The 23980-nt window shown below is 46.5% G+C and overlaps 1 protein-coding gene across 2 annotated transcripts in view; it reads left to right on the forward strand.

Annotated features, from left to right (window-relative positions):
* TIAL1 (TIA1 cytotoxic granule associated RNA binding protein like 1) overlaps positions 1–22496 on the forward strand; it is a 58147-nt gene extending 35651 nt beyond the window's left edge. The window contains exons 1-12 of one of the 2 annotated variants that reach the window (XM_075215544.1): positions 4812–5048; positions 11557–11653; positions 13993–14142; positions 15802–15856; positions 16276–16363; positions 17824–17899; positions 18117–18225; positions 18305–18400; positions 18998–19082; positions 19750–19873; positions 20729–20868; positions 20952–22496. In XM_075215544.1, the coding sequence (XP_075071645.1) occupies positions 4840–5048; positions 11557–11653; positions 13993–14142; positions 15802–15856; positions 16276–16363; positions 17824–17899; positions 18117–18225; positions 18305–18400; positions 18998–19082; positions 19750–19873; positions 20729–20868; positions 20952–21072 (1350 nt within the window). In that variant the 5' untranslated portion in view covers positions 4812–4839 and the 3' untranslated portion in view covers positions 21073–22496. Of the gene's footprint in view, positions 1–4811; positions 5049–11556; positions 11654–13992; positions 14143–15801; positions 15857–16275; positions 16364–17823; positions 17900–18116; positions 18226–18304; positions 18401–18997; positions 19083–19749; positions 19874–20728; positions 20869–20951 lie in introns of those variants that run through there. The other variant, XM_075215545.1, reaches the window with a different exon arrangement.
* Positions 22497–23980: the final 1484 nt, after the last annotated feature.

Raw genomic sequence — 23980 nt, forward strand, 5'->3', positions numbered from 1 at the left:
CACGGAGGTATGTGGGTACCGTGGAAGGACACACGGGGTATGAGGGTACAGTGGAATGACACATGGGGGTATGTGGGTACCGTGGAAGGACACACGGGGTATGAGGGTACCGTGGAAGGACACACGGGGTATGAGGGTACAGTGGAAGGACACACGGGGGTATGTGGGTACCGTGGAAGGACACACGGGGTATGAGGGTACAGTGGAAGGACACACGGGGTATGAGGGTATAATGGGGGACACATGGGGGTATGAGGGTACAGTGGAAGGACACACGGGGTATGAGGGTATAATGAGGGACACACGGGGTATGAGGGTACAGTGGAAGGACACACGGGGGTATGAGGATATAATGGGGGACACACGGGGTATGAGGATATAATGGGGGACACACGGGGTATGAGGATATAATGGGGGACACACAGGGTTATGAGGGTACAGTCGAAGGACACACGGGGTATGAGGATATAATGGGGGACACACAGGGTATGAGGGTACAGTGGAAGGACACACGGGGGTATGAGGGTACAGTGGAAGAACACACGGGGGTACGGGGTATGAGGGTACAGTGGAAGGACACATGGGGGTATGAGGGTACAGTGGAAGGACACACGGGGTATGAGGGTACAGTGGAAGGGGGTACGGGGGTATGAGGGTACAGTGGAAGGACACACGGGGGTATGAGGGTACAGTGGAAGGACACACGGGGTATGAGGGTACAGTGGAAGGACACACGGGGGTATGAGGGTACAGTGGAAGAACACACGGGGGTACGGGGTATGAGGGTACAGTGGAAGGACACATGGGGGTATGAGGGTACAGTGGAAGGACGCACGGGGTATGAGGATACAGTGGAAGGGGGTACGGGGGTATGAGGGTACAGTGGAAGGACACACGGGGTATGAGGGTACAGTGGAAGGACACACGGGGTATAAGGGTACAGTGGAAGGACACACGGGGGTATGAGGGTACAGTGGAAGGACACACGGGGGTATGAGGGTACAGTGGAAGAACACACGGGGGTATGAGGGTACAGTGGAAGGACACACGGGGTATGAGGGTACAGTGGAAGGACACACGGGGGTATGAGGATATAATGGGGGACACACAGGGTTTGAGGATAAAATGGGGGACATACGGGGTATGAGGATATAATGGGGGGCACACGGGGTATGAGGATATAATGGGGGACACACGGGGTTATGAGGGTACAGTGGAAGGACACACGGGGTATGAGGATATAATTGGGGACACACGGGGGTATGAGGGTATAATGGGGGACACACGGTGGTATGAGGGTATAATGGGGGACACATGGGGGTATGAGGGTACCGTGGAAGGACACACGGGGTATGAGGGTATAATGGGGGACACATGGGGGTATGAGGGTACAGTGGAAGGACACACGGGGTATGAGGGTACTGTGGAAGGACACACGGGGTATGAGGGTATAATTGGGGACACACGGGGGTATGAGGGTACAGTGGAAGGACACACGGGGTATGAGGGTATAATGGGGGACACACGGGGGTATGAGGGTACAGTGGAAGGACACACGGGGTATGAGGGTATAATGGGACACACACGGGGGTATGAGGGTACAGTGGAAGGACACACGGGGTATGAGGGTATAATGGGACACACACGGGGGTATGAGGGTATAATGGGGGACACACGGGGGTATGAGGGTATAATGGGGGACACATGGGGTATGAGGGTACAGTGGAAGGACACACGGGGGTATGAGGGTACAGTGGAAGGACACACAGGGTATGAGGGTACAGTGGAAGTACACACGGGGGTATGAGGGTACAGTGGAAGGACACACAGGGGTATGAGGGTATAATGGGGGACACTCGGGGGTATGAGGGTACAGTGGAAGGACACACGGGGTATGAGGGTATAATGGGGGACACATGGGGGTATGAGAGTACAGTGGAAGGACACACGGGGTATGAGGGTACAGTGGAAGGACACACGGGGTATGAGGGTACAGTGGAAGGACACACGGGGTATGAGGGTATAATGGGGGACACATGGGGGTATGAGGGTATAATGGGGGACACACGGGGGTATGAGGGTATAATGGGGGACACATGGGGTATGAGGGTACAGTGGAAGGACACACGGGGGTATGAGGGTACAGTGGAAGGACACACAGGGTATGAGGATACAGTGGAAGGACACACGGGGGTATGAGGGTACAGTGGAAGGACACACGGGGGTATGAGGGTATAATGGGGGACACTCGGGGGTATGAGGGTACAGTGGAAGGACACACGGGGTATGAGGGTATAATGGGGGACACATGGGGGTATGAGGGTACAGTGGAAGGACACACAGGGTATGAGGGTACAGTGGAAGGACACACGGGGTATGAGGGTACAGTGGAAGGACACATGGGGTATGAGGGTAAAGTGGAAGGACACACGGGGTATGAGGGTATAATGGGGGACACTCGGGGGTATGAGGGTACAGTGGAAGGACACACGGGGTATGAGGGTATAATGGGGGACACTCGGGGGTATGAGGGTACAGTGGAAGGACACACGGGGTATGAGGGTACAGTGGAAGGACACACGGGGTATGAGGGTACAGTGGAAGGACACATGGGGGTATGAGGGTACAGTGGAAGGACACACGGGGTATAATGGGGGACACATGGGGGTATGAGGGTAAAGTGGAAGGACACACGGGGTATGAGGGTATAATGGGGGACACTCGGGGGTATGAGGGTACAGTGGAAGGACACACGGGGTATGAGGGTACAGTGGAAGGACACATGGGGTATGAGGGTAAAGTGGAAGGACACACGGGGTATGAGGGTATAATGGGGGACACTCGGGGGTATGAGGGTACAGTGGAAGGACACACGGGGTATGAGGGTATAATGGGGGACACTCGGGGGTATGAGGGTACAGTGGAAGGACACACGGGGTATGAGGGTACAGTGGAAGGACACACGGGGTATGAGGGTACAGTGGAAGGACACATGGGGGTATGAGGGTACAGTGGAAGGACACACGGGGTATAATGGGGGACACATGGGGGTATGAGGGTAAAGTGGAAGGACACACGGGGTATGAGGGTATAATGGGGGACACTCGGGGGTATGAGGGTACAGTGGAAGGACACACGGGGTATGAGGGTACAGTGGAAGGACACATGGGGGTATGAGGGTACAGTGGAAGGACACATGGGGGTATGAGGGTACAGTGGAAGGACACACGGGGTATAATGGGGGACACATGGGGGTATGAGGGTAAAGTGGAAGGACACACGGGGTATGAGGGTACAGTGGAAGGACACATGGGGTATGAGGGTACAGTGGAAGGACACACGGGGTATGAGGGTACAGTGGAAGGACACACGGGGTATGAGGGTATAATGGGGGACACTCGGGGGTATGAGGGTACAGTGGAAGGACACACGGGGTATGAGGGTACAGTGGAAGGACACACGGGGTATGAGGGTACAGTGGAAGGACACATGAGGGTATGAGGGTACAGTGGAAGGACACACGGGGTATAATGGGGGACACATGGGGGTATGAGGGTAAAGTGGAAGGACACACGGGGTATGAGGGTATAATGGGGGACACTCGGGGGTATGAGGGTACAGTGGAAGGACACACGGGGTATGAGGGTACAGTGGAAGGACACACGGGGTATGAGGGTACAGTGGAAGGACACATGGGGGTATGAGGGTACAGTGGAAGGACACACGGGGTATAATGGGGGACACTCGGGGGTATGAGGGTACAGTGGAAGGACACACGGGGTATGAGGGTATAATGGGGGACACACGGGGGTATGAGGGTATAATGGGGGACACACGGGGGTATGAGGGTATAATGGGGGACACATGGGGTATGAGGGTACAGTGGAAGGACACACGGGGGTATGAGGGTACAGTGGAAGGACACACGGGGTATGAGGGTATAATGGGGGACACATGGGGGTATGAGGGTATAATGAGGGACACATGAGGGTACAGTGGAAGGATACACGGGGTATGAGGGTATAATGGGGGACACATGGGGGTATGAGGGTACAGTGGAAGGACACACGGGGTATAATGGGGGACACTCGGGGGTATGAGGGTACAGTGGAAGGACACACGGGGTATGAGGGTATAATGGGGGACACACGGGGGTATGAGGGTATAATGGGGGACACACGGGGGTATGAGGGTATAATGGGGGACACATGGGGTATGAGGGTACAGTGGAAGGACACACGGGGGTATGAGGGTACAGTGGAAGGACACACGGGGTATGAGGGTATAATGGGGGACACATGGGGGTATGAGGGTATAATGAGGGACACATGAGGGTACAGTGGAAGGATACACGGGGTATGAGGGTACAGTGGAAGGACACACGTGGGTATGAGGGTATAATGGGGGACACTCAGGGGTATGAGGGTACAGTGGAAGGACACACAGGGTATGAGGGTACAGTGGAAGGACACACGGGGTATGAGGGTATAATGGGGGACACTCGGGGGTATGAGGGTATAATGAGGGTACAGTGGAAGGACACTCGGGGGTATGAGGGTACAGTGGAAGGACACATGGGGTATGAGGGTATAATGGGGGACACACAGGAGAAGACACCACATAATATATAAATAATGGCGGGAGCGCGCACAATCTGACGCGCTGGCAACCGGGTTACGCGCACATTCCGCGTACGCGCAGACATCCGGATCACGCGCACAGCTTACCACGCGCAGGCGCACGTATGACGCGCTCAGCCCGCGCACCACTGATTGACACACTGTGCCCGCGCAGAGCGGATGGGCAGGCGGGAGCGAGCGGGCAGACGGCGCCTGCGCAATGAGCGGCTTCTCTCTGACTGGTCGCTGGCTGCAGCCGCCATTTCCCTCAGAGCCGGACGGAGGTTTCGAAGATTTGTTACAGGCTCCGGTGAGGCCGAGTCCCAGCCCCAGCCCTCCGCCCCCCTGCCCTCTGCCGCGTTTCCCACGGGATATACCCGGGAGCCCGCCCGGAGGAAGCATGGATGACGACGGACAGCCCCGGACACTGTGAGTGAGGAGCCGGGGCCCCAGCTGTGTGCTAGGAGCCCTAACCCCAGGGGCCTCAGGAGGATGGTTGTGGAAGATGTGAGTGTGTGTGTGTGAGGAGCGCAGGTAGGTGTGTGAGGAGCGCAGGTAGGTGTGTGTGTGTGAGGAGCGCAGGTAGGTGTGTGTGTGTGAGGAGCGCAGGTAGGTGTGTGTGTGTGAGGAGCGCAGGTAGGTGTGTGTGTGTGAGGAGCGCAGGTAGGTGTGTGTGTGTGTGGAGCGCAGGTAGGTGTGTGTGTGTGAGGAGCGCAGGTAGGTGTGTGTGTGTGAGGAGCGCAGGTAGGTGTGTGTGTGAGGAGCGCAGGTAGGTGTGTGTGTGAGGAGCGCAGGTAGGTGTGTGTGTGTGAGGAGCGCAGGTAGGTGTGTGTGTGAGGAGCGCAGGTAGGTGTGTGTGTGAGGAGCGCAGGTAGGTGTGTGTGTGAGGAGCGCAGGTAGGTGTGTGTGTGAGGAGCGCAGGTAGGTGTGTGTGTGAGGAGCGCAGGTAGGTGTGTGTGTGTGGAGCGCAGGTAGGTGTGTGTGTGAGGAGCGCAGGTAGGTGTGTGTGTGTGAGGAGCGCAGGTAGGTGTGTGTGTGTGAGGAGCGCAGGTAGGTGTGTGTGTGTGGAGCGCAGGTAGGTGTGTGTGTGTGAGGAGCGCAGGTAGGTGTGTGTGTGTGAGGAGCGCAGGTAGGTGTGTGTGTGTGGAGCGCAGGTAGGTGTGTGTGTGTGAGGAGCGCAGGTAGGTGTGTGTGTGTGGAGCGCAGGTAGGTGTGTGTGTGAGGAGCGCAGGTAGGTGTGTGTGTGAGGAGCGCAGGTAGGTGTGTGTGTGTGTGTGTGAGGAGCGCAGGTAGGTGTGTGTGTGTGAGGAGCGCAGGTAGGTGTGTGTGTGTGTGAGGAGCGCAGGTAGGTGTGTGTGTGTGAGGAGCGCAGGTAGGTGTGTGTGTGAGGAGCGCAGGTAGGTGTGTGTGTGTGGAGCGCAGGTAGGTGTGTGTGTGTGAGGAGCGCAGGTAGGTGTGTGTGTGTGGAGCGCAGGTAGGTGTGTGTGTGAGGAGCGCAGGTAGGTGTGTGTGTGAGGAGCGCAGGTAGGTGTGTGTGTGAGGAGCGCAGGTAGGTGTGTGTGTGTGTGTGAGGAGCGCAGGTAGGTGTGTGTGAGGAGCGCAGGTAGGTGTGTGTGTGAGGAGCGCAGGTAGGTGTGTGTGTGAGGAGCGCAGGTAGGTGTGTGTGTGAGGAGCGCAGGTAGGTGTGTGTGTGTGTGTGAGGAGCGCAGGTAGGTGTGTGTGTGTGTGAGGAGCGCAGGTAGGTGTGTGTGTGTGGAGCGCAGGTAGGTGTGTGTGTGAGGAGCGCAGGTAGGTGTGTGTGAGGAGCGCAGGTAGGTGTGTGTGTGTGTGTGAGGAGCGCAGGTAGGTGTGTGTGTGTGAGGAGCGCAGGTAGGTGTGTGTGTGTGAGGAGCGCAGGTAGGTGTGTGTGTGTGAGGAGCGCAGGTAGGTGTGTGTGTGTGAGGAGCGCAGGTAGGTGTGTGTGTGTGAGGAGCGCAGGTAGGTGTGTGTGTGAGGAGCGCAGGTAGGTGTGTGTGTGTGTGTGTGAGGAGCGCAGGTAGGTGTGTGTGTGTGGAGCGCAGGTAGGTGTGTGTGTGAGGAGCGCAGGTAGGTGTGTGTGTGAGGAGCGCAGGTAGGTGTGTGTGTGTGTGTGAGGAGCGCAGGTAGGTGTGTGTGTGAGGAGCGCAGGTAGGTGTGTGTGTGTGTGTGAGGAGCGCAGGTAGGTGTGTGTGTGTGAGGAGCGCAGGTAGGTGTGTGTGTGTGAGGAGCGCAGGTAGGTGTGTGTGTGTGAGGAGCGCAGGTAGGTGTGTGTGTGTGAGGAGCGCAGGTAGGTGTGTGTGTGTGAGGAGCGCAGGTAGGTGTGTGTGTGTGAGGAGCGCAGGTAGGTGTGTGTGTGTGAGGAGCGCAGGTAGGTGTGTGTGTGTGAGGAGCGCAGGTAGGTGTGTGTGTGTGTGTGTGAGGAGCGCAGGTAGGTGTGTGTGTGTGTGTGTGAGGAGCGCAGGTAGGTGTGTGTGTGTGGAGCGCAGGTAGGTGTGTGTGTGGAGCGCAGGTAGGTGTGTGTGTGTGGAGCGCAGGTAGGTGTGTGTGTGTGGAGCGCAGGTAGGTGTGTGTGTGTGTGAGGAGCGCAGGTAGGTGTGTGTGTGTGGAGCGCAGGTAGGTGTGTGTGTGTGGAGCGCAGGTAGGTGTGTGTGTGTGGAGCGCAGGTAGGTGTGTGTGTGTGTGTGGAGCGCAGGTGTGTGTGGAGCGCAGGTAGGTGTGTGTGTGTGTGTGTGTGGAGCGCAGGTAGGTGTGTGTGTGTGTGTGTGTGAGAGGAGCGCAGGTAGGTGTGTGTGTGGAGCGCAGGTGAGTGTGTGTGTGTGGAGCGCAGGTAGGTGTGTGTGTGTGGAACGCAGGTGTGTGTGTGGAGCGCAGGTGAGTGTGTGTGTGTGGAGCGCAGGTAGGTGTGTGTGTGTGTGTGTGTGTGTGTGGCGCGCAGGTAGGTGTGTGTGTGGAGCGCAGGTAGGTGTGTGTGTGTGTGTGTGGAGCGCAGGTAGGTGTGTGTGTGTGTGGCGCGCAGGTAGGTGTGTGTGTGGAGCGCAGGTAGGTGTGTGTGTGTGTGTGTGTGGAGCGCAGGTAGGTGTGTGTGTGTGTGGAGCGCAGGTAGGTGTGTGTGTGTGTGTGTGTGGAGCGCAGGTGAGTGTGTGTGTGTGGAGCGCAGGTGAGTGTGTGTGTGTGGAGCACAGGTAGGTGTGTGTGTGGAGCGCAGGTAGGTGTGTGTGTGTGTGGAGCGCAGGTAGGTGAGTCTGTGTGTGTCATTTGAGTGTGCAGGTTGCGCTGTTTGTCATGTACATGTGTGTAGATGTTTTGGGATATTTGTCATGGGACACGTACTTTGGATTTTTACCAATGTCAATATTTGTCTTGTGAGCTGTGTGCAGGAGATTGTCCTGTGCTGGATAAATCTATTTGTGATGTTAGTGGTCGGCCCTAGTTAATGATTGTTCTGGTTTTAGGACAGAGCGGGGCCCCTGGGGGTCCTTTCACCTCTTACCCTGAATGACAAGTAGAGAGAACCTGAATGGCACCCAAGTGCTTCAGACTTAAGAGGTGTTTCTCACCCATACAAAGTAACAATACAAATATCAATGAGACCCCAGGTTGCAGCACTCAATATGGGACCTGGGAATCCCTATCATATAACAAAATAAAAAAGAACAATAGAAAATGCTAACTCTGCCCCAAATTAACCCATTGTCACTGAGAAAAAACACATTAATCATCTTATAAATATTTTTATAAAATATATTAAAACAATAAAACATGGACATTCGGCTACAGATGGATCTTATACCCCTATTGCACAGTAGTACCCTTTAGACCTCAGTGGTTACTAGGAGTGCTTGTGAAGGCTTTCCACAAAAAAGGGTCTCCGCAATTTGTAGCAATACTCCAAATTACATTCTCCTCCTTAGCCGAGCTCAACATAGTAACATATATAAAATTATTACTGCTGAACATATACATTTTACTTTTTAGATCTAATTTAATGGGTTACAAGAAGAAAGAGAATTGTGAAGAGAAAAAGGCAGAACACACATAGTACATACATATCTCTGACGAATTCTATAACTAGTTTACTGCTAAGCAGATCGAATATTGTTTCAAAGGATAGAGGGTAATCTGAAAATGTTGCATGGGGGTTGAGAGGAGATGTATAATTAGAGGGAAGAGACTACAAAATATTGTATTCTCATACAATCTATGAGGGTTGTTGTGACTAATATATGAAATGTGCTGCATTCTATAAGACTGCCATATTCTGCTAATGATTGAGGGCAAAGAAAGGTGGTTTGGATTTTCCCAATGGGAATGCGCTCTAAATATGTCATGTTGATCTCTACACATGCTTGATTTTTTCTGGTATGGTACACCTGAGAAGGAGGAAGGTTCACTTGGATAAAAATCTTAGTGATCTTTCTAATTAATAAATATATGTCCCTCCAAAGTGGTTTTTTTTGTTTTGTTTTGGGAGGGGGGGGGGTCTTTATACATAGTGTCTGCCTGTCCACATAGGGGGAGATTTATTTGCCAACGATGTGGCGCAGGGACATCGCTATGCTCAATTTTGGCAAGTGCCGTAGAACTAAACTATCCACTCATTTTATAGAGGTGCAAGGAAAAACAAGCTGAGATTTGTCGGATCTCCTCTGCTAGTTGTCACGTAGACGTTCTGGAGACACCTCTTAATCTCCAACCCTGGTTAGAAGTGCCTGGAAAAATTAAGTGTAATCCTGTAGGTTCAAGGCACCATCTATAGAAAATGTTATGGGTGTATACCGATAGCTGGCGAGCTCTTTGAGGTAGTTACCCTAATTACCGCCCACTCCTCTGGTATTTGATCTCCATCATGTCCCGCCATTTTATCATGTGTGAGTCTTTAAGTTCTTGTCCATCACCAAGTTGTAATAAGTCACCTTCAGTCCTCTAGAGCAGGGGTAGGTAACCTGCGGCTCTCCAGATGTTGTGAAACAACAAGTCCCAGCATGCTTTGCCAGTAGATAACCAGCAGATAGGTGGCAAGCCATGCTGGGATTTGTAGTTTCACAAACACCTGGAGAGCCACAGGTTGCCTACCCCTGATCTAGAGGAAGACCTGTGCATGTAAAGTGATTCCAAGGGTGAAAGGCTGAGAAGGTTTATAGGGCAGTCATAGAATAAAGGAGCCTAAATTTTAAATGTTGAAAAAAATAAATAAATCCTGGAATTAGGGAAACTGAACCAAGAGACTTCTGCAAATGAGGGGAAGAATTGTAGTGGTTCTATGCATGAAATTAATTTTAGGTCTTGACGGGTCTAGTGAGTGAATGTTCTAGAGTCTCAAATTTTCAGTGAGAGTAGAATAAATCATTGAGTGCTAAAGTCCCATATCTGGCAAATGGCTTGTTGTATCATGTGTCAGATAGTTTCCCTATGTGTCTGACATGGGTTACAAAGGACGACGACTCCCTACTGTGTTTTCAGGCTCAAGAGGTGTTGGTCACTGTCAGACCAAATGCTTAATTAAATGGGATTTAATTTCTTCCGTTACAGAAACAAGTTGTCTGCAAAATGGCATACTATGTAATCCATCAATCCAGTGATATACAGGAGACTCACTACGCCCCTGATAAGTTACTTCTCAGTCATCCGCCCATTGGCGGTGGTTACAGCTCTGAGCCCCTTCTACCCTTAACAAATGAGATGCTCTTCATTACATCCAATACTCTTATTTAACCACCATTTGCCTTATATTCCTAAATGTATTTACAATAGAATATAATATATTTTTTAAAATGCTCCATGTGGTCTCTGCTTTCCAGTCTACTAGCTTTGAGAATTCTATGAGCGGATTTTTTTTTGCCCTTTTAAAATTCATTGTTTGTGTAGTTCCCTTCACAAAACTCTTTTCCTTAATGTACCTATATGTTGGATCAAATATCTGTTCCAGTAGCCCAGGCCTGGTCTTGTAGTTTCATAACACCTGGAGAGCCACAGGTTGGAGAGGTCTGCATCAAACAGACCCAAGTTCAGCATAGGTGTCCTCTTGTCTGTAATTGACGATTCAGAGTGTTTCTTATACAACTGATTGTGTACTATGATGCTTGTGTTACAGAAGAAGCAGCTTCTGGTGCAAGATGAACGGTGCAAGTAGTTCTTACTTGCGCTGTCATCACCATGATCTACCTGCTCACTTACAGCGTATGGCCAGACACACGTAAAACTAAATGTCAAATGCAAATGTGTTTTTGTATATGATCGGGAAGCCATTGGCAATCACTATTTTGTCCTTGGTGTATTTAACTTGTGTTAAAAGTATTGATGGAAGTGTGACAGAGTACCTGCCCCCCCTTGACCCTAGGGTGTGTCGCATTGGTAGCAATAAAAAATGATTTGATTTAAAAAAAAATAAAATACAAATCTGATTGGAACAAGAAGCATTTATGAAAACTTCTACCCAAAAGCACTGCAAGTCGAAGCACAAGTGGGGATAGTGACATTGTCAATCTACATTGGGTGTCTGTATTTTACTGAATCAAATACTAGATATGCTTACTACTAACATACAATGCTATTAACAAAACTTTACCAACCTATATCTATTCCCTTGTCTCATAATAATCAGCGCTTATTTATATGGCACCAGCATGTTCCGTAGCGCTTTACAACTGGGAACAAACACAGTAATAAAACAATACTGGGTAATACAGACAAAGTAGTAAGAAGGCCGTGCTCACATGCTTATAATCTATTATAATATCTCAGATCGGCACTGAATCTACTCTCAGCCACAGTCCTCATTCCCAGGACCCTGTGGAATTCGCTTTATTATGCTAAAATGTTTAGGATCTTTTTATATCTTAAGTATTCCTGTAATTGATTTTGGCCTTTGAGAATTTAACTTTGCAGTTTATAATAGACTCTCTTTTCTCCTTCTGTGCAGGTATGTAGGCAACCTCTCCAGGGACGTAACGGAAGTCCTGATTCTCCAGTTATTCAGTCAGATTGGGCCATGTAAAAGCTGTAAAATGATCACTGAGGTAGGTTCACCTACCAGAGATATAAAGCGTTCGTTCTGTCTGGAACATAAATCTAGGATGTATCTAACCTTTCACATATCTTACTGACAAGGGAAATACACACAAAGTAAAGTGCCACGTTTCTTGAGATCATTCACGTGTTATTAACTTTTATGCTCCCTTCTGTTAGAAACAAAATTGCGTGTTTAAAGTGTTTGTCTAACCCAGTGGTCAGGGAACAGGGGTAAATTACCTCAAATGGGATAAAAATGAAATTCCTGGGGGGTAATGCTGCCGATTCACATGCTGTCAGTTGGATTGTAGACCCCTTTGAAAGACATGTGAAATTGCTGTTGTACCAGAAGAGCCTCAAGGGTTGGCAGAGGCACTTCTTGAGCTCCATACAATAATGAAGCATGTATTGCATTTGAAAACAAAGCAGATCTGTCATTTTTTGGATGTCAACAGCTGCAAAGGCTTTAAAATTGCACGAGGAGGCAGTCAAATAGTTGCTGCCTTTTGCAACAACCTACCTTTGCGAACAAGGATTTTCCACTCTAACAAACATAAAACAAAGCAGAAAAATTGATTGGGCGCTGAAGACTGTATCCAAATTGCTCTGACTTCAAAATGCCACAATATTGATGCTCTCGTATCAAAAATGAAACATTTCTCCAAAACATGAAGTTTTGAAGTTGAAGCTTTCAAAGAAATTTTGAATAGATTCAGTAAAATTTTGAATTCCAATAATTAATAATATATGATTTCCTTTCTTTCAAATCAAGGGGGGTAACGTCGGCGTATCTAAATATATTTTGGGGTAAAAGGTAAAAAAGTTTCTTGACCCCTGGTCTAACCCATCGTATTTGAACAGAACATTTTAAATTCTATGTATCAATTCAGTTATAGGAGATGATAGTCTGAGCTGTCACAGCTGCCAGCCACGACTGTTATAGAAACTATATAACTACAAACTGGTAACGCTGAGTGTCACAGGAAGAGATTCAGCCTCCCTGGATATTCCAGCCCTCTGCAATGGTTACAGAATTGGACCCAATTCTTAAGTTATCCCTTCCCGCTCCCCTATTCGGAGAAATACCTGGGAAAGTCACATACTTAAGCCTATTCTGGAGCCTGAATGAGCTAGCTCTGGGTCTGAGGTGTCAATTGGGGGCTTCCCTTCACTAGCAAAATGGTTTATCTTCACTGTTGTAAAATGGGGGGAGGTGGGAGTAACTGTTTTGGTCCTATAGCTTTTTCAACCACAATGGAGGTTTCCTGGGACCTCCTCTCTTGCTCAAAATATCAGATTCTTCTCTTAACCAAATATCTCTTTATTTACTGGTATAAGCAATCTTATTACGGCACTGTGGTGCCTTGCAAATCTACCATGATAATAAGCAATCCATTGCCTGCTTCCCTTTTTGTCTGTAGTCCAGCCGGTATGGGATTAACCTAAAAAGTTACTTCAGGATTCTGTATCCTTTCTCTGTAGAGAACATTTGGATCTTACCCGAATCTGCCCTGGTAAAATGCTCCGGTGTCCATCTGGTTTATGAAAACAGCCATCCCCCTTCTAGGTACAGATTCCTTCAAGGATACCACAGATTGACGACTGGATGGCTTCCTAAAGGCTCTTTGATTTTCTTTTTTTTGGTAATTTGCTGCGTGACTGGTTCTTGGCCTCCATTCTGAAGTTATGTGATCTGATTGGCCTATACTTGACAAACCACCTACCCTCTAGGTTTATATGTCACTCCACAAGGACTGTGAGTCCTTTTGTGGGCCTGGAGACATGGAGTTTCTACATGGTCCTCCCTGCAGGGTTGAGCATTATTGTCCCACTTTCTTATACTCATCCTGACCTGTAGTCCTGCCCAGTAAATAGTCTCTGTGTACTGCTGTACATGTTGTGTGGAGGGATTCAGTTGTTGGTGATGTGCCGTCAGACATCACCGCGGTGTCCAGCTGCGCACATTGCCGACCAGTACGGTTCAGAATCTTCTCTCATCTTCTTGCATCCTATGGGACATGAGGGAAATAAAAAAAAAACACTCTGGAGTGATATGTCTCCGCAGATTGTTCTGGAGACAGATTGTGCTGAATTGTATCCTCCCTACTATCTAATTGGGTGGAGCTAGAAAAGACCATTTCAAAATGGTGGCCGCAGGTTGTCAAATATAAAAAATTTTACGTCTCTTTTTGTAGCTAATATTGGGCTGTTTGGTGTCAAGGCTTACAGCTTGTGAAATAGTATTAGCCCTGTAAACAAGCCTGATGATGCCTGACTGGATGACATAACAGCCGAGCTTCACAGTACAGAACAATTAAACTGAATAATGGTTATCCTGTGTCCACAGCAAACTGACAGTCGGAGGGTTGCAGCTTCCGTGGGCTTCTCTGTCCTGCCAAATACAAGTAATGACCCTTATTGCTTTGTGGAATTTTTTGAACACAGAGATGCAGCTGCCGCTTTAGCAGCTATGAATGGACGGAAGATATTAGGAAAAGTAAGCAAATGTCTTTATTATCTTATGCTGTCTCAGTAAATTGTTTACGTTTTTGCTGTATAAATAAGGTAACATTTAAGTGTCTCCAGTTACTGATGTGCAGAGTTACCCCCACACTGTATGATAGCCACAGATAAGTGCCATACGGGAGCTTACACATTACCTACCTGTGAGGAATAAGCTGCTCGTGTATCGGGGACTCGTCTTACACAGAAGTACAGCCAGACGTAACTACTCTGTACTTGTGTTACTATGACTGCTGTATCCTGCCCACTGTTGACCATAAAGCTTTGAGGTGCTCTTAGGATCAGTGTCAGCTCTTGGGCTGAACATTTCCTTGATCCTTTCCTCTGATTCTCTATAAAACCCATACTTTAAACTGTTTTCCAACTGCATGCCAGCTCTATACATCTTGTTTGTCCACATGTAGTTACGTCCTGTGAATTAATAGGTGTCTGTGGTTTCAGCAAAGTTAAAATGTAATTTCTTTCCACTGCACATCTGTATATAAAGTATTACCTGAAGTCCCTTGTACATTTTTTGGACAGTGTCCCCACGGGAACTGATTCTGCAGGCATTTAAGTTACTGTGACATCGCTGGCCCTGCCCAATGTATGTATCAACCAGTCCAGTGCATTGGTACACATAAAAAGTCTGCAAAGCTGTCACTTAAACACTACCTGCTCAGAGAAGCCTGCTGCAGAGGAGTGCAGAGCGTAGCAAACATTGGCTAGGTTTCTAGATTTCAGTTGTTCAGCTCTGTAATGCACAGCAGTGTGTATATGTGTGTGTGTGTGTGTGTGTGTGTGTGTATATATAGATATATATAGAGATATATAGAGATATATAGATATTGTCCTGGTAAATTTGAGTTTTGTTTTTCAGTTCTGTTTACTCCAATTTCTTTTTTTGCATTTTTATTTTTTATACAATCGCACTACAGTAAACACAGCATACATTGAAACTGCAAAAGCAGTTAAAACATAAATCACCGTTAAATTGTATGTAAAATATATAAAAATTCAGCGTATACAATCATTAAAAATACCCAGTATAGTGAGGTTGTGTCCTGTGGTTATGATGATGGGGGCACAGGTTATGGTGTGGTGACAGGTGAGGTCTGGTGGTAGGTGTATCATGGGTCCCAGATTTTTGGAGAATGGTGGAGACTGGTCATTTTGGTAAATTAGCCTATTGCAGTGTATGACCTGCTGCAGAGGGGGGTTTACAGGTTTTTCCAGGTGCAGGTGGGTTTGGTATTTCGCTGCACGTGTTCTGTGCAGTATTAGTTTGTTCCATGATTTATCGATAGGTGGGATTGTGGCCCCCAAGAAGTATAGGCTGATTTGTTTTAATAGCATACACACCAGAGTGGTTCCGTGCAAACTATATTTTTCCGACTCTGTAAGAGTTTAACTTATATGTTTTTAGCAATGTTGATCCAGAGGAAGATGAGCCCAGTTAAAAATTAAGCAATCCCAGAAGCCTGCAGTTTTTTTTTTGACCAATGTCCAGATTGGCTGGAGACCCAGCAGAACCAAGTGAGGGCTGTAATAATGGGATATTTACTTGTCTGCCCAGTTTTGTTGCAGCATTCATCATTTTCTTGAGTCTCTCTTTAATTGTCATTCACATTAACCGTAACATCTCTTTATCCAGGAGGTGAAAGTAAATTGGGCAACAACTCCCAGCAGCCAGAAGAAAGATACTTCCAGTAAGTATTTCCCCTGAGCCGGTGATGTGGCCGAGCTTGTCTGCATTGTATGATGGTGCTATTAATCCCTTCTTGTTGCAGGCCCCTCCAGCAGAAAGTCTGGGCGATAGCATTTACAAGTCCATGTGCTGTTTAGGCTGCCTCTCTTGGTATTCTCTCTCGTTTATCTAAATTCAAATCACTTCTACTCGTTACTGATTAAGTGTTTTCAAAGTTTCTTAGGATGCTGGACAGCTTTGCTGCTTGTTCCTTCATCTGAAACTGGCCCTCGTTCATGATTTCCGAGACACTGACATGTTGATAGAATTATGCGTCTGACTTCAGCTAGCACCCAGCTTTACATAGACCCAAACTGTGCTGGACACCTGTATTTCTGTTTGTTGGTGATTGCTGATTGGAATAATTACCTTTCTTTACAGATCACTTTCATGTATTTGTTGGAGATCTGAGCCCAGAAATCACCACAGAAGACATTAAATCTGCTTTTGCTCCATTTGGTAAAATATCGTAAGTATTAGCGCTTACTGGCACTTGGTTCAGTACCGGCTCCGGTTTTTCATTTCTCTTGTATTTGGTACAGTCCTGTCTGCAAAAATGTGTTTTCTTTATGTCTGTTGGATTTTCTGTTTTATTTGGTTACGTTTCTAATATCTGGGGAGGGGTATCTTTCAATTTGTACAAGAAAGTTTTAGATGTTTAGTCTAACATCAACTAATCATTAGCAGCTAAATGTGTAATGAAACCAGGACTCCTCCCAGCTGCCTCTAGCATGTAACTAATGATATTGAGCATGATTCTCTGGTGCGCACAGTCCTGTGTGTCCAGAACATTGTGCGCAGCAGAGAAACAAGTATGTATGAGGGGAATCTGCAGTTCTGTGTGTATGATATAGATCACTGGTGAGCAGCAGTGACATCCTAGCCCCCATCAATCTGTGATTGGTTGGTCACCATCCGGTCATAGATTACTGTACTGCGTCTGCAACCCACTGGTCTGTTACCCCATTATATGTTTTCCTGTCTATGGGGGGTGAGGGGACTCTGGATTCTGCACCCATCAATGACTCCCTAATGTCCTTTTCCTGTTGTGTTTCCGCTACACATTGGTAAGTCAGGTTGTTAGCAGGGTGGTGTAAGGGATGCCGTTTCTCACTTGCTGCAGTCTTTCCTCACCCCACTCACCATTAAACTGAATAGCATTCTGATTATTTTGCAGAATTGCTGGTAGATGGACAGACTCTTGAAGGCTAACTGCAAGGAACTGTGCACACTGGAACTCAGTTGTAGCTTTTTTTTCTCATTTCTTTGTATTCTTATTTTATACATTTTCTATTGGTATATCTTAACGTTCTATATTCAGTGCAGATTTCTATTACACGATACGTTTCTGTAAGTTCTGTTTTGTACTGGTGTGCTGAAGTATTGTTCTTTAGTATTCTCCTTTCTTAAATTTTCTGAAAATGTCAATTTTTCAAAATTTACAGCTGCCCAAACTTCAAAATGGTGGTAAAGAATTGACCAAGAAAAATAAAGAAATCTGTTAACAGGCCATGTATGCCTTTTAATTCCTATTTTTTCCTCTTTTTCAATTTTGATATTTCATATATTTATTCTGAAGGCGTTGATATTAGAGAGTGCATGGTGAGCCAGGATTGTTGAGTGCTTTAGACTAGCCAGACCGTTTTATTTTGTAGTTTAATTATTAGGTTGCATGTTTATTACATGTTAATATTAGAATTCTGTGCTGTAGATATCATTTTGATCTCTAAATTTTTCATAAGTTTTGAAAAGCTGGGTTAGGAAGCCATTCGTCTTAGTAGTAGATTAAGGATAATTGGAAGTATAAAAAGAGATGAAGGAAAAGAATTCTCTTCACAATACAGTGTGTGTGGTTCCTTTTAGCTTTTTATTGATTATCACATTCATAATTTTATCATGAACTTATCAGGCTCTGCTCTCTTCACACAGTGATGCCAGGGTTGTGAAAGATATGGCTACAGGAAAATCCAAGGGCTACGGCTTTGTGTCCTTCTATAACAAGCTGGTGAGATTCCTCCTTGTACTTTGTACTGGTGGCTTTATGTTTATAGAGCTACTGGCCGCTCTTCATTATCTATGGGGAAACTTTTCCTCTGTACTAATAACTTCCTGTGTTAGCTGTAAAATAATGATACTGGTTTAGCTGTCCTGTATTGTAGCATCATCTGATGGAAAGATGCCTTATTGCCCAACCTTTGTCCCTGACTGTTTCCTGCTTCCAGGATGCTGAAAACGCCATTGTGCACATGGGAGGGCAGTGGTTAGGTGGACGGCAGATTAGAACTAACTGGGCAACACGTAAACCACCTGCACCAAAAAGCACCCAGGAAAGTGAGTATGGTCATCCTTTCTAGATGGCTGATTGTCTGTAGCCTTTCAGCTCCTGGTAACTGGTTAATTTCTCCCTTAGATAACGCTAAGCAGTTGAGGTTTGAAGATGTAGTCAACCAGTCCAGCCCGAAGAACTGCACAGTGTATTGTGGTGGGATCGGGTCTGGGTTAACTGGTAAGTAAGCGTATTGAGGCCGCTGTAAGCCTCCTATGCTCCATATCGGTACAGTCTGTGTGGGGGGAGTAGGGTAGAACCAGCCAGGTGGTAATATTGTGTGTCTGACACACCTCTATAAGCTACACTATAGAATGTGTTGCTGACACAACGTCATGTAGTAGACTTGTTACCTTTTACTTTCAAACGGTACCAGATAAAAGTACATTTGTAATAATCATGGTATAGACTTGTTGTGTGGATATACGATTCATTGTCAGAGCGGCCCTTATTCATACGGTCTGCTGACTCCAGTATCCTTTAATTGGCCTCACGTTGTGCAGCGTCGAATGTCTATTGGGACAGGTGTTTAATGAGGGTAGATTGCGACCGCAATCTGTGTGTGAGTGGTCTGAAAACAATGTGATCTGGCTATTTAGCCACAATGCTGAATGGATGGATCTGCCGTCTACTTTTGTGGCCAAATTGGACCTGAATTCAGAAAATTTGATCTACCAGTGATTGGGCAGCTTTATTCCGTTGTTTTTCCTTTGCAGCTGAATCTTTTTTGGTTTGTAGACGTTTTTTAACTGAATGAGCTAATTGAATTTATTACAGATCAGCTGATGCGACAAACATTTGGGGTGTTTGGTCAGATCATGGAAATAAGAGTTTTTCCTGAAAAAGGCTACTCCTTTGTTAGGTGAGTAGGTTATGACAGTGGTTCCCAAACTTTTGCAGTTCGCGGCACCCTTAGAGTCTCCATAATTATTTCAAGGCACCCCTCCAAAATAATTACTGAGCAGTCCTGTTTTAGAAGTAGTTGGGTCAAAAAATTGTAATAAGTATTTAGGTCAGGACAGGAATACTTATTTAGTTGTATGCAAAAATGCCCGCTGTGTCCCCCCTCTCACGCTGTGTCCCCCCTCTCACGCTGTGTCCCCCCTCTCACGCTGGCCATTGAAAAAACACAAAAACTTACCAATCCGCGCTGCGCCAGGATCCAGCATCCTCCCCTCTCACGCAGCTGTCACCGTGTGAGGGAAGAGGATGCTGGGTCCCGGCGCCGCACGGATTGGTAAGTTTTTGTGTTGTTTGTTTTTTCAATGGCTGGCGCGCAGCACCCCTGGGAGCCACGGCGCACACTTTGGGAACCGCCGGGATATGAGATTGTCTGGGACTGTTGTAGTTCATTGTCTGAACTATGGTAAATATCGATCTTTTATACCATCTGCTTTATGAGCTGGTGATCACATTCATAGACTTTATATAGCGGGTATTAAATCCTCAGATTGTAGTAATCAGTATTGTAGTATAGAGACCTGTGGATGAGCTGGGCGTAGGCTCCTTCTGACCAGTTCTCTCTTTAGGTTTTCCAGCCACGACAGCGCTGCACATGCCATTGTGTCTGTGAATGGAACCACCATAGAAGGTCACGTTGTGAAGTGTTATTGGGGCAAAGAGACACCGGACATGACGAAGAACTTCCAACAGGTACTAACTATAGGCGGTCACAGACGTCTGCCTGTCATGGAGGAATATATAACCTCTGCCATGTAGCCAGTATCCAGGAAGATCTGCACCTACTTACTGTGTCGGAGAAAGAAATATATGTAGACAGTAATACATACTTACAAAAAATATATTAACAGTGTGTGTATATGATGCCTGCAAGTCAATTAAATTAGCGTAATTAAAAAATATATAAAATACACATAACCAAAACATGCAAATAGATAGTTCTAACGATAAGGAATGGCAAGAAAGACAAATGTAAAGTCTAGTGCAGGCTTGGCTAACCTGTGGCACTCCAGGTGTTGTGAAACTACAAGTCCCAGTAACCCTTCCAGCAATAAGCTGCCTCTATATTTGCAAAGCATGCTGGGGCTTGTAGTTTCACAACACCTGTAGTGTCACAGGTTAGCCAAGCCTGGTCTAGGGTTTAAATCAGGTTGTGCCAATATCGTCTGTGGATAAATGAACATAAGATTTTGAACACTCATTTGGGTTGGACACAGCTACCCATAAAACATATCTCACTTTAACGCTTGACGGTTTATTAGTCTCTCACAGATACGTTCCTTTAGGATGCACTTTGCTCTAAAGATTTTGAACAGAGAATGTAGATCTACAACTCCCGGATAGCAACAAGGGTATATAATAATCACAGCTGATAATTAGAATGTGTTGAGTGGGATCCGTTGGCACAAATGTCTACAAAATGTATTTCTGTATAACATGGGAACACACTGAAGAGCAGAGATTGATGGGTAGAGGGGACATCGTCTGGGGCAGACTCGCCTACCACCCGCATGTGTAACTGCTGGATAACGTTGTATCTCCTTCTAGGTGGACTACAGTCAGTGGGGGCAGTGGAGCCAGGTGTATGGGAGCCCCCAGCAATATGGGCAATATGTTGCCAATGGCTGGCAAGTGCCATCATACAGCATGTATGGACAAGCCTGGAACCAGCAAAGCTTTGGTGTAGAGTAAGTCTTGTGGTGCATTGTGGGTAATGGGATTTGTAAAACCCTGTCCTGTGACCGGTTTCCTTATCTCCCTTGTATTGTAGACAATCTCAATCCGCTACATGGATGGGCGGTTTCAGCGCCCAGCCTCCACCACAAGCTCAGGGGCCGCCAGTGATACAAAACCCCCCAGGGTACAGTGTGGCCAGTTACCAAACGCAGTAAAAAGAACTCTTCCAATGTCTATGCTCTGTGGTTGGTCATTCTCCGGAGGATACAAACTGGCTGTGGTCGCAATAAGAGGATTACCTGTAGACACAATATTTATTTCAAGCTGAAACTGTTTTGGAAACTTTAGCTCCACTCAGCATTAAAGGACATGTATTTCTAGTTTTTTTGCTTTTTAAGAGAAATTTTTTTTCCTCTTCCCTCTGGAGTTCAGGACTGGTCTTAAAAATCCAAATTTCTTTATGTACAAAATAAAAGCCATTTGAGAGATCTGGGGAGAGACCTGTTTAACTAATCGATCCAGTTGGCAAAGTGCACGAAATCCTTGTCTGGTTTTAGTTCTGTTTTTCCGGCATTGAGGCTGTCTTTCACATTGGAGAGATGTTCCTGTTTTCAGCGATTATTTTGGAGAGTTTGATTTCTAGGTTGTGCTGCTAGTTTCCAATAATATATTGCTGTGACTGGATAGACAAACATCTTGGTCCACCGCTGAGAGAGAAGAGGAGACTGGAGGACCTCACATTTTCTGATCAATAACCAATGACAGAGCTTCATAAACCAGACACGACTTGCTCTTCTTTAGTAGCAATATATATAATAGGACGGTTTTCTACCAGACTGTAAACGCACACAGCCTCCGATAGAGCAGTCAGTACTGTACCATTCATCTATTGTAATCTGCTCTACTGAGGCCAGTAATCCTTTCACCTCTTGCAGCTTTGTTTTTAACGGCTATTTACCCCAAACTTCATGTGTATGAAAGAAACTGATGAGCACGCACTTTTCACTAGTCCTGTCTCTAACCATCTATTGTACCTGTTAATGGGACACATCTTATGTATATAAACTTACCCAGCATGCTGCACTGTAGGTGTTTTCTAGTCCTACTCTACCATAAATGGTGTTTCCAAAATTAACTTTTATTTGAAAGGGGTCAATGGTTTGAAAATAACCTATTCCAGGAGAAGCCTTAATTTCAATTTTCTAAACTTGTTTATATTTGTCACTCCTTTTGTTCACTAAATGTTTGGTATGTAAATTCATTGTTTAAAACTTTTCAGTTTCTTTTCTTATTTGTTTTGCGTTGCATCCTCAGCTTTGTGTGTTTTTTTTTTTTTTTAACATTTTATTTCCCCTCCCCCTCTCTAAAGCAGACTTGTTAATAAATCTTTTAATGTATGTTGCTTTGTGCCATTTTACCTGCTGAAGATTGATGGAAACTCCAATATAGTTGCTGGGTATATTTTGCTGGAGTGGAACTTTTTTTTTTTTTTGCTTGGTGGCTTTGACCAGGTCAGTCTGGGCATTTCATACAGGATGTGTGGAAGGACATAAATCATCATTATCTTTGAACTCAGACTATTTTCTTTTCCTGAACGTTTTCTGACTTCCTCAATAAATTTTTAATGATGAAACCAAAATATGATACTTTCCTTCAATATAAAATATTTTTTACAAGTGTATAAAGGTGGACCTGCAAACTGCTTACGTAATCTCTTTTTGATTGTCCTCAAAGTTGCAGGGATTTGTAGTTAATTTTACTCTCTTAGAATGCTGCTTAATTTATTCTCGTAGACTTGTAAGGCCCCACAGTGTATGAAGTGTAATGGTATGAAGGACCCTGCTCATTAGAGAACTTACAGACTAAAGGGAAGAGGACAGATGTGACTTAGAGCAGAAATTGGGATGGTTGTGAGGGTGCATTAGTGTGAATAGCATTAGTGGGAATAAGGTAAGATCTAAAAAAAATGGCTTTTCAGAGTGTCTAAAGATTTGAAGACTATGGGGAAAGCCTGATTGGGCGTGGTATGGAATTCCAAAAGTGGGAAGCAACAAGGCAGGCGTTTTGTAGCCATGAGGAAAAGGTGGTTACCAGAGGCAGATCTAAGATGGCGGAAGGGAGAGTATTTTGATATGAGATGTGAGATGTATGAAGTGGTGGTGGTGTTGAGGGCTTTGTAGGTAAGGGTGAGTAATATGAATTTGATTCTGGAGGACACAGGGAGCCAGTGTAGGGATTTGCAGAGTGGTGCAGCACATGAGGAGCGGTGAGAGAGGAAGATCAGTCTTGCAGCAGCATTTAGGATGAAGTGTGGATATATGGGTGTCAGGAATGCTAGACAGGAGGTTGCAATAGTTAAGATGGGAGATGATGAGAGAACGGATAAGAGTTTTGGTAGCATGTTGGGTAAGAATAGGGAGTATTCTGACAATGTTTTAAAGGTGGAGTTGACAGGACTGGGAGAGAGTCTGGATGTGAGGAATACAGCAGAGGGCAGAGTGTGACACCAAGGCAGCGGGCTTGGGAGACTGAGGAAATTGTGGTGTTATTGACAGTGAGGGAGATTTGAGGACAGGTGGTGATTCTGGCAGGAGGGAAGATAATGAGCTGTTTTGGACATGTTGAACTTTAGGTAACCTAGGGACATCCATGTGGCGATAGCTAAAAGACAGTTGGTTACATAAGGAGGAGAGAGGCCAGGGGAAGAGATATAGATTTGGATGTCATCAGCGTAGAGGTGGTTCTGGAGGCCGTATGAGCAAATTGGTGTCCCAAGAGAAGAGATGTACAATGGAAAAAAGTAAAGCGCCAAGAACAGAGCGTTGTGGGAGTGGAGGGGATGATGTGTCAGAGGTACAAACACTAATGGAGGTGTTCGAAAGGTAGGAAGTGAACCAAAAAAGAACTGTCACGAAGACCAGTGGAGTTAAGGTTGTGTAGGAACTGTAACAGATTCTGGATACTATATTACTAATCTTGATTAGCACTGGCTTACCTGAGGTGCGGAGTCTAACGATCTCCCCGGTGTTCACCAAGAACCGCCGCAAGGCGGGGTGGGCTTCGCTGCCAGGAGTCGCAGGTCGCGGTCCCCAGGTTCGCCTCAAGATGTAGTACAGCGGAGTG

Source organism: Mixophyes fleayi, chromosome 6 (genome assembly GCF_038048845.1).
Source record: "Mixophyes fleayi isolate aMixFle1 chromosome 6, aMixFle1.hap1, whole genome shotgun sequence".
In the NCBI taxonomy this organism is placed as follows: domain Eukaryota; kingdom Metazoa; phylum Chordata; class Amphibia; order Anura; family Limnodynastidae; genus Mixophyes; species Mixophyes fleayi.